This window comes from Gopherus flavomarginatus, chromosome 4 (assembly GCF_025201925.1).
Source record: "Gopherus flavomarginatus isolate rGopFla2 chromosome 4, rGopFla2.mat.asm, whole genome shotgun sequence".
Lineage (NCBI taxonomy): Eukaryota > Metazoa > Chordata > Testudines > Testudinidae > Gopherus > Gopherus flavomarginatus.
This window is the reverse complement of record NC_066620.1, coordinates 3094925-3113191: the sequence shown is the minus strand read 5'-3', so window position 1 is coordinate 3113191 and position 18267 is coordinate 3094925. Positions and strand designations below refer to the sequence as shown.

General features: G+C 55.7%; 1 protein-coding gene across 6 annotated transcripts in view; it reads left to right on the top strand.

Moving 5' to 3' along the window:
- Positions 1-2765: 2765 nt before the first annotated feature.
- Positions 2766-18267, top strand: part of PEX6 (peroxisomal biogenesis factor 6) — a 31679-nt gene continuing 16177 nt past the window's right edge. For 2 of the 6 annotated variants that reach the window (XM_050951187.1, XM_050951186.1), the window contains exons 1-8: positions 2766-3723; positions 4311-4474; positions 11977-12060; positions 12565-12667; positions 13200-13336; positions 13659-13770; positions 16793-17001; positions 17726-17921. In XM_050951187.1, coding sequence (XP_050807144.1) covers positions 2806-3723; positions 4311-4474; positions 11977-12060; positions 12565-12667; positions 13200-13336; positions 13659-13770; positions 16793-17001; positions 17726-17921 — 1923 coding nt within the window. In that variant the 5' untranslated portion in view covers positions 2766-2805. The remainder of the gene's footprint in view (positions 3724-4310; positions 4475-11976; positions 12061-12564; positions 12668-13199; positions 13337-13658; positions 13771-16792; positions 17002-17725; positions 17922-18267) is intronic. The other 4 variants (XM_050951189.1, XM_050951188.1, XM_050951184.1 and 1 more) reach the window with 4 other exon arrangements.

The window sequence follows — 18267 nt, the reverse complement described above, 5'->3', positions numbered from 1 at the left end:
TAGCGCATCGGAGCCCGTGTCTTTGTCCCGTGTCAGTGCAGCGCCTAGCGCAACAGAGCCTGTGTCTTTGTCCCGTGTCAGTGCAGCGCCTAGCGCATCAGAGCCCGTGTTTTTGTCCCGTGTCAGTGCAGCGCCTAGCGCAACGGAGCCCGTGTCTTTGTCCCGTGTCAGTGCAGCGCCTAGCGCATCGGAGCCAGCGTCTTTGTCCCGTGTCAGTGCAGCGCCTAGCGCAACGGAGCCCGTGTCTTTGTCCTGTGTCAATGCAGCGCCTAGCGCAACGGAGCCCGTGTCTTTGTCCCGTGTCAATGCAGCGCCTAGCACAATGGAGCCCGTGTCTTTGTCCCGTGTCAATGCAGCGCCTAGCGCAACGGAGCCCGTGTCTTTGTCCCGTGTCAGTGCAGCGCCTAGCGCAACAGAGCCCGTGTCTTTGGCCCATGTCTGTGCAGCTCCTAGCGCAAAGGAGCCCGTGTTTTTCGCCCGTGTCTGTGCAGCTCCTAGTGCAACGGAGCCCGTGTCTTTGTCCCGTGTCAGTGCAGCGCCTAGCGCAATGGAGCCCGCGTCTTTGTCCCGTGTCAGTGCAGCGCCTAGCACAACGGGGCCTGCGTCTTTGTCCCGTGTCAGTGCAGCTCCTAGTGCATCGGAGCCCGTGTCTTTGTCCCGTGTCAGTGCAGCACCTAGCGCAACGGAGCCCGCGTCTTTGTCCCGTGTCAGTGCAGCCAGCTCCTAGCGCAACGGAGCCCGTGTCTTTCTCCCGTGTCAGTGCAGCTCCTAGCGCATCGGAGCCCGTGTCTTTGTCCCGTGTCAGTGCAGCGCCTAGCGCAACAGAGCCTGTGTCTTTGTCCCGTGTCAGTGCAGCGCCTAGCGCATCAGAGCCCGTGTTTTTGTCCCGTGTCAGTGCAGCGCCTAGCGCAACGAAGCCCGTGTCTTTGTCCCGTGTCAGTGCAGCGCCTAGCGCAACGGAGCCCGTGTCTTTGTCCCGTGTCAGTGCAGTTCCTAGCGCATCGGAGCCAGCGTCTTTGTCCCGTGTCAGTGCAGCGCCTTACGCAACGAAGCCCGTGTCTTTGTCCCGTGTCAGTGCAGCGCCTAGCACAACGGAGCCCGTGTCTTTGTCCCGTGTCAGTGCAGTTCCTAGCGCATCGGAGCCCGCGTCTTTGTCCCGTGTCAGTGCAGCTCCTAGCGCATCGGAGCCAGCGTCTTTGTCCCGTGTCAGTGCAGCGCCTAGCGCAACGGAGCCTGCGTCTTTGTCCCGTGTCAGTGCAGCGCCTAGCGCAACGGAGCCCGCGTCTTTGTCCCATGTCTGTGCAGCTCCTAGCGCAACATAGCCCGCGTCTTTGTCCCGTGTCTGTGCAGCGCCTAGCGCATCGGAGCCCGCGTCTTTGTCCCGTGTCAGTGCAGCGCCTAGCGCATCGGAGCCTGCGTCTTTGTCCCGTGTCAGTGCAGCGCCTAGCGCAACGGAGCCCGCGTCTTTGTCCCATGTCTGTGCAGCTCCTAGCGCAACATAGCCCGCGTCTTTGTCCCATGTCTGTGCAGCTCCTAGCGCAACATAGCCCGCGTCTTTGTCCCGTGTCAGTGCAGCTCCTAGCGCATCGGAGCCCGCGTCTTTGTCCCGTGTCAATGCAGCGCCTGGCGCAACGGAGCCCGCGTCTTTGTCCCGTGTCAGTACAGCGCCCAGCGCAACGGAGCCCGTGTCTTTGTCCCCTGTGCAGCGCCCAGCGCAAGGGAGCCCTGGTCCATGGCCAGACACCGCTGAGGCTATAGGCATCCTGCAAGGGCGGGACGCTCGGCCCTAGGCACAGTGGCCGTGATCGCTGGGACCGCAACGAGCCGCTCTGCTCCAGCTGCCGCTGGCCGTGGCTGTGCCGGGAGCAGGGGCTGTTCTGGTCGGGCCTTGCCAAAGATCTGCTCTGCCCCTGCTCTCCCTGGTCCTGGTCCTGGTCCTGGCAGGGCCGCTCTGCGCTCGCTCTCTATGGTGCCGAAGGGCCGCTCTGCGCTCGCTGTCGATGGTGCCGAGGGGCCGCTCTGTGCTCGCTCTCCATGGTCCTGGCTCTGAAGGGCCGCTCTACGCTCGCTCTCTATGGTAGAGAGGGGTTGCTCTGCGCTCGCTCTCCATGGTCCTGGCTCTGAAGGGCCGCTCTGCGCTCGCTCTCTATGGTGCCAAGCCGCCGCTCTGCGCTCGGTCTCTATGGTCCTGGGCCTGAAGGGCCGCTCTGCTCTCCCTCTCTATGTTGCCGAGGTGCCGCTCTGCGCTCGCTCTCTATGGTCGATAGGGGGCGGTCTGTGCTCGCTCTCCATCGTCCTGGCTCTGAAGGGCCGCTCTGCGCTCGATCTCTATGATGCCGAGGCGCCGCTCTCGCTCGCTCTCTATGTTAGAGAGGGGGCGGTCTGTGCTCGCTCTCCATGGTCCTGGGCCTGAAGGGCCGCTCTGCGCTCGATCTCTATGATCCTGGCTCTGAAGGGCCGCTCTGCGCTCGGTCTCTATGATGCCGAGGCGCCGCTCTCGCTCGCTCTCTATGTTAGAGAGGGGGCGGTCTGTGCTCGCTCTCCATGGTCCTGGGCCTGAAGGGCCGCTCTGCGCTCGGTCTCTATGATCCTGGCTCTGAAGGGCCGCTCTGCGCTCGGTCTCTATGATGCCGAGGCGCCGCTCTCGCTCGCTCTCTATGTTAGAGAGGGGGCGGTCTGTGCTCGCTCTCCATGGTCCTGGGCCTGAAGGGCCGCTCTGCGCTCGGTCTCTATGATCCTGGCTCTGAAGGGCCGCTCTGCGCTCGCTCTCTATGATGCCGAGGCGCCGCTCTGCGCTCGCTCTCGATGGTAGAGAGGCCGCTCTCCGCTGGCTCTATGGCGCTGGCGGTGGTGCGGCCCCTGGACGCCCTGCCCCCGGAGCTGCCCCCGGGGGCGGCGGTGCTGCTGGCCCCGGCCCCGCTGGCGGCGCGGCTGCGCGGGGCGGGCGGGCCGGCGCTGGTGCTGGTGCTGGCGGTGCGGCCCGCGGGCCGGCCCGGGGCCCAGCCGGCGCTGCTGAGCGCGGCCCTGGTGGCGGGCGGGCCGGGCGGCGGCGCCGAGCTGTGGCTGCGCGGCGGCTGGCGGCGGCGGCTGGGGCTGGCGGCGGGGCGGCGGGTGGCGCTGTGGCCAGTGCGGCGGCCGCCGGCGCTGGGCTGGGCGCTGCTGGGCGCGGGGCCGGGCCGGCCGGGGCCGGGGCCGGGGCTGGCGCGGCGGGGCGAGGCGCTGCCGGGGCCGGGGCCGGGGCCGGGGCCGCTGCTGCTGGAGGCGCGGCCGGCGCTGCAGGGGCTGCTGGGCGCGGGGACGCGGCTGGCGCTGACCGAGCTGCGGCCGGAGCGCGGGGCCCCCGCGCCGGGCCCGGGGCCGCCGCCGCTGGTGTCCCGGTTCGCGCGGGGGGCGGGGGCCCCGGCCCGGCTGCGGGCGCTGCGCGGGGACCCGGCGCCCTGGGGGCTGGCGGCCGAGCCCGGGGCTGGGGCGGGCGCGGCGCTGTGGGTGACCCGGCGCTGCCTGCGCGGCCTCGGGCTCTTCCAGGGCGAGTGGGTGCGGCTGCGGCGGGAGGGCGAGGCCGGGCCCGGCGAGGCGCACCTGGCGGCCGTGCTGGCCCTGCATCCCCGCTGGGACTTCCCGCAGGAGCCCCGGAACCCCCCGGAGGGCTCGGCCGTCATCCCGGCCGCGCTGGCCTTCAACCTGGCCTGCGACCCGCTGGGCGGGAGCCACCTGCTCATCCAGGTACCGCGCCGGGCCTCGGCTCGCCAGGGCTTGGCAGAGCGCGGAGATGGGGGGCCGGGGAGATCCCCAGGCAGCCAGCCGGGTGTGGGGTGGGTGCAGGCACTGCGGGGTGGAGGAGCCTGGCTGGCCGCTGGGAGAGGTGTTGGCAAGGTGGCTGGCGGGGCTCCGGGGAGTGGGTGGCCAGTGATCTCCCAGGGATCGTGTCGATGGAGAAGCCTTTGGGAGGCTGGGTGGGTGGAGGAAGGTCAGGTACCTCTGTGGGAAAGGAATGAGCTGGCGGCTGGCTCGCCGGGGAAGCCCTTGGCAAGGCAGGTGTGGGAGTGACAGTGGAGAGTGGCTGAAGTCCCAGGTATAGTTGATGCTTCAGCCAGAGTTGGCGGGAGTTCTGCAGTGGCACCACCCTGGTTGCCTTGGGGAGGAGCTGCTGTTCAATGGAGAAGGTAGAGCAGGTTTTCAGCAGTGTTTGGGGGGAAGAGGTCTTGCCCTGTGGGTTGTTGCCATCTGGAAGTTGAGGACAAGTGGGTCATGACTTCCTAGTGGCAATACAGCTCCATTAAGGCTCCACTGGGCCATTATTTCCTTTGCAGAGGTATGGGGAAGCTCCTGGTATGGAAAAGAGACAAGGAAGTCGGTCCTTGCTATCCATTCCGCCCTTTGCGAAGGAACTGCACATAGAGATTGTCTCCTCACCAGCCTACAGCACCAGAGGAGTCTATGACAGTATTCTCCACCAGCACTTCCAAACTCCCAGGTTAGCCTTTTGGTAAAATGACACTTTATTTTTGTCCCTTTAATCACTTAGGAAGAAGGGACATCTCAATGCCATGCTTCATCGATGCTTCTTAAGTACATAGTGAGCAGTGCACCTCTAAAGTACCCATTGCACAGCTGACTAAACCCATCAATGCTCACTGAGAACGGTCACAGACTAACCTGGGAATATTTGGAACATCTCACAGTGCTGCCTGCTTAACTCAGGAAAATAGCCTAGGGCATGTACTGAGAACTGTTTCCACTGTTGATCCATGCTACTTCCTCCCTCTGGGATATCCCCCAACCTTGTGCTAAGCTTCCTCAATCTCCTCCTTCAAATCATTCCTGGGTATTCCCTTCCACTGGAGTGTTGTCTGTAACACATGGGAGGTCATTGTCCCGCTCTGCTCGGCACTGGTGAGGCCTGTGTCCAGATCTGGGTGGCACGCTTTAGGAAAGACCTGGCCATACTGCAGAGAGTCCAGAGGAGAGCAGCAAAAATGATATGAAGAAAGGTTTAAAAAAAACTGGGCATGGGGTTCCTCAGGAGTCTGTTTTGGGACCGGCTCTGTTCAATATCTTCATCAACGATTTAGATGTTGGCATAGAAAGTACGCTTATTAAGTTTGCAGATGATACCAAACTGGGAGGGATTGCAACTGCTTTGGAGGACAGGGTCAAAATTCAAAATGATCTGGACAAATTGGAGAAATGGTCTGAGGTAAACAGGATGAAGTTCAATAAAGACAAATGCAAAGTGCTCCACTTAGGAAGGAACAATCAGTTTCACACATACAGAATGGGAAGAGACTGTATAGGAAGGAGTACGGCAGAAAGGGATCTAGGAGTTATAGTGGACCACAAGCTAAATATGAGTCAACAGTGTGATGCTGTTGCAAAAAAAGCAAATGTGATTCTGGGATGCATTAACAGATGTGTTGTAAACAAGACACGAGAAGTCATTCTTCCGCTCTACTCTGCGCTGGTTAGGCCTCAACTGGAGTATTGTGTCCAGTTGTGGGCACCGCATTTCAAGAAAGATGTGGAGAAATTGGAGAGGGTCCAGAGAAGAGCAGCAGGAATGATTAAAGGTCTTGAGAACATGACTTATGAAGGAAGGCTGAAAGAATTGGGTTTGTTTAGTTTGGAAAAGAGAAGACTGAGAGGGGACATGACAGGAGTTTTCAGGTATCTAAGAGGGTGTCATCAGGAGGAGGAAGAAAACTTCTTCACCTTAGCCTCTTATGATAGAACAAGAAGCAATGGGCTTAAACTGCAGCAAGGGAGATTTAGGTTGGACATTAGGAAAAAGTTCCTAACTGTCAGGGTAGTTAAACACTGGAATAGATTGCCTAGGGAAGTTGTGGAATCTCCATCTCTGGAGATATTTAAGAGTAGGTTAGATAAATGTCTATCAGGGATGGTCTAGACAGTATTTGGTCCTGCCATGAGGGCAGGGGACTGGACTCGATGACCTCTCGAGGTCCCTTCCAGTCCTAGAGTCTGTGAATCTATGTCTGGTCTTGAGAAAAGAAGACTGAATGGGAACCTGATAAGTCTTCAAATATGTTACGGGCTGTTATACGGAGGACAGTGATTGATTGTTCTCCATGTCCATTGAAGATAGAAACTTCCGCTGCTGGCCCTTTCCAAACGTCTTCATTCTGGGCACTATTTGTGAAACCAATATTAAACTTAATTTAAAAAAAATCCAGTGAGTAACTGTTTGTTATAAGAGCAGCCATACTGGGTCCATCTAACCCAATATTCTGTCTTCTGACAGTGGCCAGTGCCAGATGCTTTGGATGGAATGAATAGAACAGGGCAGTTATAGAGTGATTCATCCCTTCTTGTCCAGTCCGAGCTTCTGGCAGTGAGAGGTTTAGGGATACCCAGACCATGGAGTTCTGTCCCTGACGATTTTAACAAATAGCCATTGATGGACCTATTCTCCATGAATTCTTTTTTGAACCTGGTTATGCTTTTGGCCTTCACAGCATCCTATGGCAATAAGTTCCACAGGTTGACTGTGCGTTGTATGAAAAAATACTTCCTTATGTTTATTTTAAACGTGCTGCCTGTTAATTTCATCACGTGACCTCTGGTTCTTGTGTAATGCAAAAGGGTAAATAATGCTTCTCTATTCACTTTCTGCACCCCGTCATGATTTTATAGACCTCTAACATATCCCCGCTTACTTGTCTCTTTTCTAAGACTGAACAATCCTAGCCTCTGTAAATCTCTCCTCATATGAACCCTGTTCTATACCCTGGATCAGTTTTGTTGCCCTCCTCTGAACCTTTTCCAATTCTAATATATCTTTTATGAGATGGGGCAACCAGCACTGCAGGCAGTATTCCAGGTATGGACGTACCGTGGATTTGTGTAGTGCCATTATGATATTTTTTGTCGTATTATCTATCCCTTATTGGTGTCTAACATTGTTAGTGTTTTTGACAGCTGCTGTACGTTGAGCAGATGTTTTCAGAGAACTATCCACAGTGACTCCAAGGTCTCATTCTTGAGTTGTAACAGTTAATTTAGACCCATCATTTTGTATATGTAGTTGGGATTATGTTTTCCAATGTGCATCACTTTGCATTTATCGGCATTGAATTTCATTTTCTATTTTGTTGCCAGTCACCCAATTTAGTGAGATCCCTTTGTAACTCTTCACAACCAGCTTTGGTTTTACATATCTTCAGTAATTTGTATCATCTGCAGATTTTGCCACCTGTCACGGAGTCCCGGGGCGATGCTCTGGAACTGCTCCCCACCAAGCCAGGCAGGACTTTGGGGAGCCTCCTCTCCCTTGAAGCAGACTTGTTCAGGGCAAGAAGTTCACACAGCTTCACCTCCTGGGTCTCTCCTTGGAGCATTCAGCATCCTCTGCCCCTCCGTGCGCTTCCCACAGTGAGCCCGCCTCAGCGGGGTCCTGGGGAAGCCACCGGGTCCTGCACCCCCACTTCGCAGTCAGACATGACTCTTAGCCAGCCAGTAAAACAGAGGTTTATTCGATGATAGGAACAGGGTCTAAAACAGAGCTTGTAGATACCACAAACCAGACCCCTCAGCCGGGTCCATTCTGGGGGGCAGTGAGCCAGACCCCCACGTCTGCCCTCAGCCAGCTCCAGACTAACAACCCCTTCCAGCCCCTCCTCTCTGCTCAGCTCCTTTCCCGGGTCAGGAGGTCACCTGATCCCTTTGTCTCCAACACCTTCAGTTGGCACCTTTGCAGAGGAGGGGCCCAGGCCATTAGTTGCTAGGAGACAGAGTGCCAGGCATTTAGGTGCACTGGCCCTTTGCTCTGCCAGATACTTAAGAACTGCCATGGGGACACTGAGGCACCAACACAGTACTCAGAGAAAACATTAAAAACTTTCCCAGTTCGTCACATCTCTCCCCCTTTCGAGACCGAACTGAGCGAGGTCACTCCAGCCAGTGACCTGGGGAAGTTCGAACCCAGCAACGTTCCCATGGATGCCCCAGCATCTCTCCCATTCCTCGGTGTGAGTTACACCAGGACAGTCCAGTCTCACGCCCTCCCTTAGGTCGGGTGTGCTTGATGGCACTTGCAGGCCGCATGTGGGAAGGTTTATGCGGCTTGAACCCTTTTGCTACCCCAGTACCCCTGGGGTTCAAACTGGGACGGGGTCTTCTCCCAGCACTCTGGGCTGCAATTCAGGCTGTCTTGGTTGAGAGCCCCCATCTTGGCCTTGGCCAGCTCTGGGCTTGGGAAGCCGCTTCCCACTTTGTGGCCCAGACACAACACCTCTGCCGTCCCCCCTTGCACTTTTCAGCTTTTACCGTCAGTCCCACCTCCTTGAGGCAGCCCAGCCCCCTCTTCACCTGGGACACCTGTTCCTCCCAGGTCTGGCTAAAGATGCACGTTATCAGTGTCTGCCAGTGCCAAGTTCTCCATCTCCCTCTGCTTGTCTAGAATCTCCCCAGGCCTAGGCATGGGGTGGGCATCGGACACTGTGATGGCTTTAAGCTTCTGATAGCCCCCACAAAACCAGATCATCCTGTCTCCCTTGGGGATCAGCCCCATGGGTGAGGCCCATGGGCTGTAAAACGGCTGGATCCCATCTAAAGCCAGGATGTTCCTGACCTCTCTCTCCAGGATCTGGCTTGCTTTCCCAATGACTCTGAATGGGGAACACCTGATGGGGAGATTGGCTCCCACCTCAGGGAAGAGATCCCCCCGGGGGTCTTCCCCCTTCTCCATCCAATCCTCCCTCTTCAGGTCCAGGGGTCACCTCACTCTCCTCCCATCCAGCAGCTCAAATGGGAAGAGCCCTGTGGATTCCTGGAGCACCACCAGCTGCCTCCCGATTCCCCCCAGTTCTACTTCCCCTTGGGGAGCCCATTCCCAGTACAGGAATCCCTCCTCCTGCAGGACTCTGTCCCTGCAGCCTTCCCCAAGGGGGTTTGCAGCACTGTGGCCAGCAAGTTCCCTCAGCTTCTCCAAGGAGGGATCCTTCTGCAGCTCAGTCTGGGATTCAGCAGCTGGGGCAGGGAGTGGGACCTGCTCCCTCTCGCTGGCTGGGCCTGGGGTCACAGCCCCCCTGAGCCCTGTCCCTGGTAGCTCCCTCCCTGCTGTGTAATCTCTTCCCAGCAGCATGTCTGGACCAGGCAAACCTGTTTGGCAGCTGACCTGCCCTGCCCGGGTGTCCCCCCACTCAGCTGGGGTCTCAGCTCCCCCCCGTGCTCAGCGCTGCCCTTGCTGTCCCAGTGGGGGCAGGCAGCGAGCTCTCTGTTCTGGTCACAGCATCAGAGCCAGCGTGAGCCCCCTCTCTGGTGTGCAGGGGGGCGGGGAGCATCTCTCCCTCCCACTCAGCCCCAGGGGGCTCGTTATAGGTAGGCAGGTATCCTGAGCCCAGCAGCCCCTCCCCCCTGCCAGCCAGGTTATTTGGATTTTCACTGACCATTTCCATCCTAGCCAATTGGTTCCCTGGATTTGAATTCAAAACATCGGCCGTTACAGGAGCGGGGCCTGGATCCTGTCCCATGGGGAGACAGTCACCCCCCAACAGGGCCTCCCAGCCGATATCCTGGAGAACCCCAACCCCTTCTGGGTCTGTACAGGGATCTGGGCCATAGGCAGGGCGAGGGGCTTCACCCCAGGGAACTTCACCCAGGTTCCACAGTCCCTCAGTATCTGGGGCTGCACCACCACAGTTCTCTCTGTCCCAGGGTCTCGCCCCTGCAGGCGTGTTTCCCCACTGACCCCTAGGAAGCCCCCTATGTCTCTCTGCTCCACCATCACCAGTCCACGCTGCTGCTGCTTCTCATGCAGCTTTTCCTCGGGCTCTTGCTTTCTCTCACGGTCCTCTCGCTCTCTCGGGCTCTGCTCCCATCCCATCCGTCTCCAATCTCCTGATGGGGAACCCAGTCGTGAAGACCCTCGTCTGATTGGGGACCAGACTCCCGGGGATGCCTGGCTGATGCTCTAGCTGCTCTCAGATCCTCTTGTAGCCCCATCTGGGCCAGGAATCTGCTCCTCAGAGTGGTGCTTCTCCAGCAACTGCACGATTAACTGTGCCTTGGTGAATTTCCCCATGCGTAACCCTCTCTTTGTGCACAGGATCACAATGTCCTTCTCAAGGAGATGGTGATAGACCATCACTTCACCGTTCCCAAGTGGCTTTGGACTCACAGGCCTGTGTGCTCTTGGCTCCCCCATGGTTTCCAGGAAGAACCCCTGGTGTGCCAGCCCTTCTCGTGATCACCACCTCTTTGCCAGGGTCGAGCTGCAGACTCCTCCGCCCCTGGGACTGCTCCTGCAATCCCTAGGGGAACCCTGTTACGCAAAAATCCTTCTCTCTCCCAGGGTCGAGCGGCAAGCTCCTCCACCCCTGAGACTGCTCGCTGCAATCCTCAGGGGGACCCCATTACTCCAACAGTCCTTCTCGCTGGTCACACACTCCCAGAGGTTAACTGCCCCCTGAAACCGTCCCTCTCTGAGCCTTCAGCACGCCTGGTCCTCATTATCCCTCCTCTGTTTTACTGCTCCCCAGTCACTTACTGCAAGCAGCGCCATTCACAGGGTGCAGTACGTCCCGCCGCTGCCACCAGTTGTCACGGAGTCACCGGGCGATGCTCTGGAACAGCTCCCCACAAAGCCAGGCAGGACTTTGGGGAGCCTCCTCTCCCCTGGAGCAGACTTGTTCAGGGCAAGAAGTTCACACGTCTTCACCTCCTGGGTCTCTCCTTGGAGCATTCAGCATCCTCTGCCCCTCCGTGCGCTTCCCACAGCGAGCCCGCCTCAGCGGGGTCCTGGGGAAGCCACCGGGTCCTGCACCCCCACTTCGCAGTCAGACATGACTCTTAGCCAGCCAGTAAAACAGAGGTTTATTCGATGACAGGAACAGGGTCTAAAACAGAGCTTGTAGATACAACGAACCGGACCCCTCAGCCGGGTCCATTCTGGGGGGCAGTGAGCCAGACCCCCACGTCTGCCCTGAGCCAGCTCCAGACTAACAACCCCTCCCAGCCCCTCCTCTCTCCTCAGCCCCTTTCCCGGGCCAGGAGGTCATCTGATCCCTTTGTCTCCAACACCTTCAGCTGGCACCTTTGCAGAGGAGGGGCCCAGGCCATCAGTTGCTAGGAGACAGAGTACCAGGCATTTAGGTGGCCCTTTGCTCTGCCAGATACTTAAGAACTGCCATGGGGACACTGAGGCACCAACACAGTACTCAGAGAAAACATTAAAAACTTTCCCAGTTCGTCACACCACCTCACTATTCACTCCCTTTTCCAGATCATTTAAGAATATATTGGCCATTACAGGTCCCGGTAGTCTCTCTCTGCATCTGGAGAATTCCCTTACAACACTTCCCTGTTTGCTGCTCCTGTTTACTGGCTCTCATGATCTCTTGTGCTCTTTCTCTCATGTAACACTTCCCTCCCCCCACCCTGATCCCTACTTTGTCATCATACCCTCTTATAGGATGTCTATGTGAGACTGTAAGTTCAGGAGGGCAGGAGCTCTCACTTTGTCTGTAAGATGCTGTGCAACCCTATGATGCTGAATAGAAAAAAAATAGAATCAGAGAAATGTCAGGCTGGAAGGGACCTCGGGAGGTCATCTCATCCAGTCCCTGCTCTGAGGCAGGATTAAGTTTTCCTAGATCATCCCTAAAGTATGTTTATCTAACAAGTTCTTAAAATACCAACAATATCTCTATTTCCACACCAAATTCTTCAAACATGGTAAAGCTGCATTCCCCATACAGGAGTCCAGATGCGTCTGCTGCTTGCTGTCCGCTCAGGAACCTGGGAGTGCTAAATCTGGTGTTTTAAGCCAGTTGTCTGAGTTTTAAGAGCAGAGAGACACACTTGATGGGTTTGAATGGCTTTTCCCCCTCTTGCTCAGATAAAGATAGCGCTGCTAATGGATTGATTTACTGTTTCTCACTGGTTTAATATTCTGCGGATGTGGATGACTGCACAACCTAAGAGACTTGATCATTCATCATGGTTATTGCTTTGTTGCAGGTTGGTCCAGGAGGATGATATCCTGTGTATTCCGACAGCTGGACATCCTGAGTTCTTGGAAGGAAATTCAGAGAAATTTCTTAGGTATGCAGTGATCTCCCTATGCTTTTTCAGGCAGCTGTGAAAGGAACTGCTTTTTCCTTCTGGCTCAGTTGAAGCCAGGTGGTAGTCTTTTCTGATCTGTCCCTGGAGCTCAGAGTTGGTCTGTTGTTGGGGTGTTTTTGGATTAAAAGTTTGTGTGGAATTTTAGGTGGGCATGCAGTTACACATCAATTCAGAAAAGCAGCCCTCTGAGAGAAACTGGTGGGGAAAAGAGAATGCAAGAGGGAGAGAAGTGAAGGAGAGGGAGGAGTGTGCTGCAGCTGTTCAGTGACAGAAAAGCAGATTGAAGTAGATGTATGGGCTTGTCTAAGTGGGAATATTATAATGGTATAAACTAAGGTGTGAATTTAAACCTCTGGAGTTACACTGGTGTATGATGTGTGTAACCAGTGGGCCTAGAGGCCCCAATTGCCTCCTGGTGCGGAAAAGCTCATCCCGCTTCTGAGGCCTTGGCTGCTGGGATTCAGGCTGCTTCTCTTCCTGTAGCTGGCCGGAGCTGTACTTCATGGTGAAGAAGATTGTAGGGGTGGCGGAAGGAGAGCAGTCTGGGGGGTACCTGGCTGACATCCAGAACACATCGCTGTACCTGGTAAGTTGTCAGCAGGAGGCCGAGGAGGGTCTACAGGAGATGTGTGAGGCTAAGATCGCACGGCCAGGATGAGATAGGAACACTGAATGGCCATGGAAGAGGCTCATGGCTCTACTCCACGGATAAGTGCTTTCGGGAAGCAGTTCTCAAACTGTGGGTCGGGACCCTATTTTAATGGGGTCACCAGGGCTGGTGTTAGTCTTGCTGGGGCCCAGAACTGAAGCTGAAGCCCAGGACCCTCTGCCCAGGGCCGAAGCCCGAGCCCCTCTGCCCAGGGCAATGGGGCTCAGGGTACAGGCCCCCTAGCTGGGACTGAAGCCCTTGGACTTCGGTTTTGGCCCCCCACCCAGGGTGGCAGGGCTTCAGCAGGCTCAGTCTTCAGTCCCCCGTCCTGGGGTCGGGTAATTTTTGTTGTCAGAAGGAGGTCATGGTACAATGAAGTGTGAGAACCGCTGCTTTAGGGGATGCTGGGTGACTTGAGAAGACATCCCTTCTGAGGTGTGGTTGGAAGGAGTTATTTCCTGCTTCGCAGGTGGGTTCAACAAACAGCGCTGTGCCATCTTCCCCAAGCCGTGGTGGCCATGGGTTTTGGAGCAGTCTGTCTCCCGCCGGGCTCTCTGATGTGGTGACGCAGCTCTGTGATGCTCTCCGGCCTCATCTGAACAGCAGGTGAGGTCACACTGTTACACAGCTCCCTTGTACTGGGGCGTTCCATCTGCTGTGAGGAAGGGCTCCTCAGCACGGGGCTGTTTTGTGTTGCGGGTTGGTTTTCGCTCTGCGGCATTACCCAGAACACTGGTTGTCTTTGGCAAGAGTTGCAGGTGTTTGGATCCCATAGTTTCTGAGGAGTCTTTGCTTGCAGAGGTGCTGGGGTTTGGCGCAAAATCTCTCTGGTGCTGGAGTCTCACTGCAGTGGTAATAACATGCCAGTGAGTGAGCGGGGGCCACCCGCTCTGTGGTGATGAGGATAGCAGCTTCCTTTGTGTTCCAGGGGGACTGCGCTACGTGGAACAGGCAGCGTTCTGCTGGCGGGACCCAGTGGTGGGGGGAAGCTGACGGCTGTCAGAGCTGCATGTAGTTGCCTCAATCTTCACTTGTTCAAGGTAATTCTTTTAATTGAGTTGCATGTTGGGGATTAGTTGGTTGGAAGACTTGCCACGTGTAGAGAATTCCAGGAGTTTTCTCCAACACAGGTGCTGAGCTACCAATAAGCACGTGAAATAACACCGAAGAGCCACTTCCTCTCCCCTAGACCTGTCTCCTCTGCCCTTGGTCCTAGCAACGCCACCCCATGTTCTCTCCCTTCTCTCTGTCTCCTGTGCAGCAGGTTTCCTTGGTGCCCTACCCCGCGCTCCATGGACGTGTGCACATCACCCTCGCCCCACGTAATCTCCAGAACTGAGATTGCCACAAAGTTTCCATTATAATTTGGCTGAGTTTGGTCTGCCACCAAAATGTGTGTTTGATTTTATATTAGTAAAAGCTCCTGTTCTGAACTCTAGGTGCCTGAACATTTTATTAATCTCTCTTTCTCTCCTCTCTCTCCACCTGGAGACCATCCACTACTTCTGGATAAATTTAAGTTCAAATCCTTTCCGTTTTAAATGGGGTTACAGTTTTTTTTCTTCAGTCACTATAGACACTCAAAGTGGGAAAACTCCCTCCTGCCTTCGTTTTCGAAGACTGGGGTTTTCATTTCAGTTTCAAGCTGTTCCCATCGTTTTGATGGTTCCTTGTTGTTTTTTCCTGGCGTGGACAATGGCTGCTTGCTCAAAGCCAGTCTCCCCTGGTTGGGATGGTAGCCCGTCCTGCTATCTGCTTCACCGCCCTGTTGTGAGGTGATGCTGAAGTCGTACCACTATTTGAGTGCAGTTTTCTATATACTCAAACACATACATTCATAACCCCAGGCTGTGGGAGTACTCCCCCTTCAGTGACAGCTGGTGCAGGGAGGGTTTGATCTCTCTCCTCATCACCCAGGTTTTCACCAGCACCTCCTTCACTGCCCCATTGTACAAACCTGGCTTAGTTACCCTCCCTTCTCTCTCCGAGAGAGAATATGCACCCCTTTACACTGACACTCCAGTTCTGAGTCTCCCTGTGGGATTCAGTTACGCCCACTTGGCCGTAATCACCATAATGTAGCGATAATAACTTCTCCTCCATAGGCTGTAGTGCATTTCTGTTCTCTGCCACCCCCACACCTGGTCTGCCTCTTCTCTTGCAGAACAGCTCCATTTGCTCTTTAAATGGGAAATACATCCCAGGTTACTTGTGTTAAATGGAAACTTCCCCTCTCCCTACCTGAAGCCTGCCCAGCACTTAGAACTGCAGCATGTTAGCTCTGACCCTAGACTTGTGTAGCCCCGTCTCTGTAAGTGGAGACTGCCTGATCTGTTGAGTTCCTTCTGATGCTCCATGAATTGGACCCCCTGCTCCCAACACCAACAGCTGGGCTCCAATCACACGTGGCATGGGAAGGACGTCTGAGAGGATCGCCTGCATCAGCCTCCATCTTCAGCTTTTTCCCAGGTCCCAGGAGATGTGTTGAATATCCTTCACTTACACCATTTGTTCCTATGTGAATAGAGTTAGTGGAAATTTCCAGTATTGTTCAGGGCACGCTGGGTCCCTCTTGCAGACCCTTTCTCTTGGCACCTTCAAGCTGCATTTCCCACTGTGGAGTTGTTACCTGCACAGTCTAGGGCACCCACCTTTACCCTTCCATGGGCTCAAGGCATAACCTGGTTAATTTAGGCACCCTCACCCTTTTCTAGTTCTTAGGGCTCAGGGTCACTCTTACCTGGTTCTCAGGGCTCAGGGCGTAATCTTCTGCGGGTTTGCGGGGCCTTTTACCAGTGAGCAAGCCTTACCCAGTAACATCCTTAACCTCTATTTATTAACAGTTACCAGACAGAACCCACACGCTAGCATGCAATGCTCACCACTGCCAATAAGGCAGCTGAACTTTTCCTGGTGGCCAGTCAGGATTAGATCATCCTGGGCTCCTCCAGCTTCTGCACAGGGTGGTTGGCAGGGTGTTCAGGTCTGGCTGCTCTGATCTTGGAGCTGTGTCCTGGAGTTCCTTTTGGACTCCAATTTATATAGTTAAATTTGGGTCCTGCTTAGCTGTCCCGTAACCAATCGCTGTAAACTGAAGTCCTCAAACCAGTATTTCCCCCAATCCTAGCCCATTACAAAACAATTCTTTAACCAATCACATCTCACCATCTTAGTTGATTTAAATATTGTAAAAAATTAGTTACGGAGAAGACAGAACCAATGAAAGAACAAGACAGACCCTACAGATAACCCATAGAGAAGTGGGGGTAAAGGCCAAACAATAGAAGTAGAGATTTCACAATTACAGCTGATCAATAAGTGATTCCTTGTCAGACAGATGCTGTCAAATTGTTTTCTTTAACCATCTTAACACCTGTTTCTTTGTCTGGTAGTGGTGGGTGCTATTGGGACAGGAGCCTTCGTAACAGCCTGATATTACATTGTTTTAATGCAATTTAGATGGAAAGTGAGGATGTGACTCTCTGCTTTTTAGCTCCTGGCTGCTGCTGCCCTAATCTGGCTGCTGCTGCTTGCTGCAGAAAAAGGTCTCAGACCTTACAGAGTCACCCACCGAGGTCACTGGTTTCCTCTCCCTCCCTGGTGGCTCTTTTCAGTGTTTGCTGTTTGGTCAGCGGCTGGGCCTCTGTCCACCTCTCGTCTTTTCTGCCTGCTTCTTCTCCTTTCCCTAGACCTGTTGTGGGTGCGTTGACCAAGTGGCTCAGATACCTTTCCCTCTGCTCTTCTTACTGCCTCTCCCAGCTGCCATGTTCCTTCACCCTCCTGGGCCTCCCCCACAGCTCTCCCATCCGTGACCTGACTGCACCCTCTTCGCACACCTTCTGCTTTGGCCTCAGTGGCCGTTCTGTGTCCCGGCTGCTGCCTCTTCTCTCTGGTGCTGGCCCTGGGCTTACCCTGCCAGCATCCAGCTCTGTCAGCTCCTTGCTGTGAACTTCTTATGGAGAACTCGTGTTTGCTCCTTTGTTCCTCTCTGCAGGGTCTGCCCCCCTCGCCTCAGCATTGCAGCCCACTACAATCTCTGTGTTCTCGGTTGGTTTCCTGCAGGTGGACTGCGTTAGTTTGTGTGGAGACACTAGTGGAGCTACAGAGATGAAGCTGCAATCTGCCTTTGCACAGGCTGAACTCTTCCGGCCGTGTGTGCTCCTGCTGAAGGACATCGAGCTACTGGGACGAGACCGGGATGGGCTGGGAGAGGACTCCAGAGTCACTGCTACACTAAGGCACCTCCTCCTGGAAAGAGATGCGGGATCTAGGTATGGACCGTCCCTGGACACTGCCAGCTTGCAGCTGAGGCCCTTGCCCTCTATGCCTCTGTGATCCCTGGGGCAGCAACCACTGCAGCATCTAGGCACTCGCTTCCAGAACATCCCACTGGGCTTTGGAGTAATTTCCCAGGCTTGCTCAGTTTATTTCAAAAAGCCTCCAGGGTTTGCCAGCAGAGCAACCCTGGCACGTGGGGAATTAGATTTGGCCTCTGGGGCTGAGAGGATCTTGTTTTAGTTCCCTGGGTTGGCTCCGATGAGACATTACATATCTGGGGTGACGCAAAGCCAGAGCTGCAGGATATGATGGAAACTGGAGCAATGGGATGCTTGTGAGATTGACGGCAGGTAACAGGAGCTGTGGGGCGTGGCACAAGAACAGAGGGCTGGGAGACATGGGGAGGGAAGAAGTGATGTCACTGGTGGGGGTCTCTGTGACTTGTGGGGCGAGCTTGCAGGCGCCTGGGGGCAGAGTGCTGTGGGGTTGACCTGGACAGGTGGAGTAGAAGTAGTCTCCCAGGTGGCACTCAGAACTGCAGCTCTGCCCGGCACAATGAAGCACGTCTTGCAGCAGACTGTGCTGATGTGCAAACGTGCCCGTGCGAGGCAGAGGAGCTTTGAGTGGGGTTGGTGGCTGTGTGGCCACCGTGATGTTGTTTGCAGGTTCTCTGCTGCGTGCCTGACAGCTCGTTTCTCCGGTGTGTTTGTGTCTCAGCGGTTACCCTGTCCTGGTGGTTGCCACCACGTGCCGGCCTCAGGACGTCCTGGCAGACGTGCAGACAGCTTTCCTGCACGAGGTGACGGTCCACGCCCCGTCGGAAGAGCAGCGGAAGGCCATGCTGAGCACGCTCACTGCCAGCCTTCTGTTGGGCAAGGAAGTGAGCCTGGCCACACTAGCGCGGAAAAGTGCAGTGAGTGCAGGCTGTCTGTGGCACGGGGGGAGGGCGGCCCTGTCACGTGACTAGGCAAAGGCGGCTGTTCTGAGCTCCTCTGACTAGTCCATCAGTCACCACGCTGCAGAAATGATGGCAGCTTGAGCTTTGAAAATGGACATAGATGATGGTCCTCAGGGAGCCTCGATAGAGTAGCCTCTGGGGAGGAAGTCTCCCCACACCTCGTGGGGCCTGGGCAGGAGGTGCTCTTCTCCCCTGGGCAGGCAGGCAAATTGATCACATGGGTGAGGACAGTTGGGGAGGAGGCAGGCCCCACCCCATGCTCTGGCTTGTGGGTCGTGGTGCTGCATCGTGGGAGCAGTCT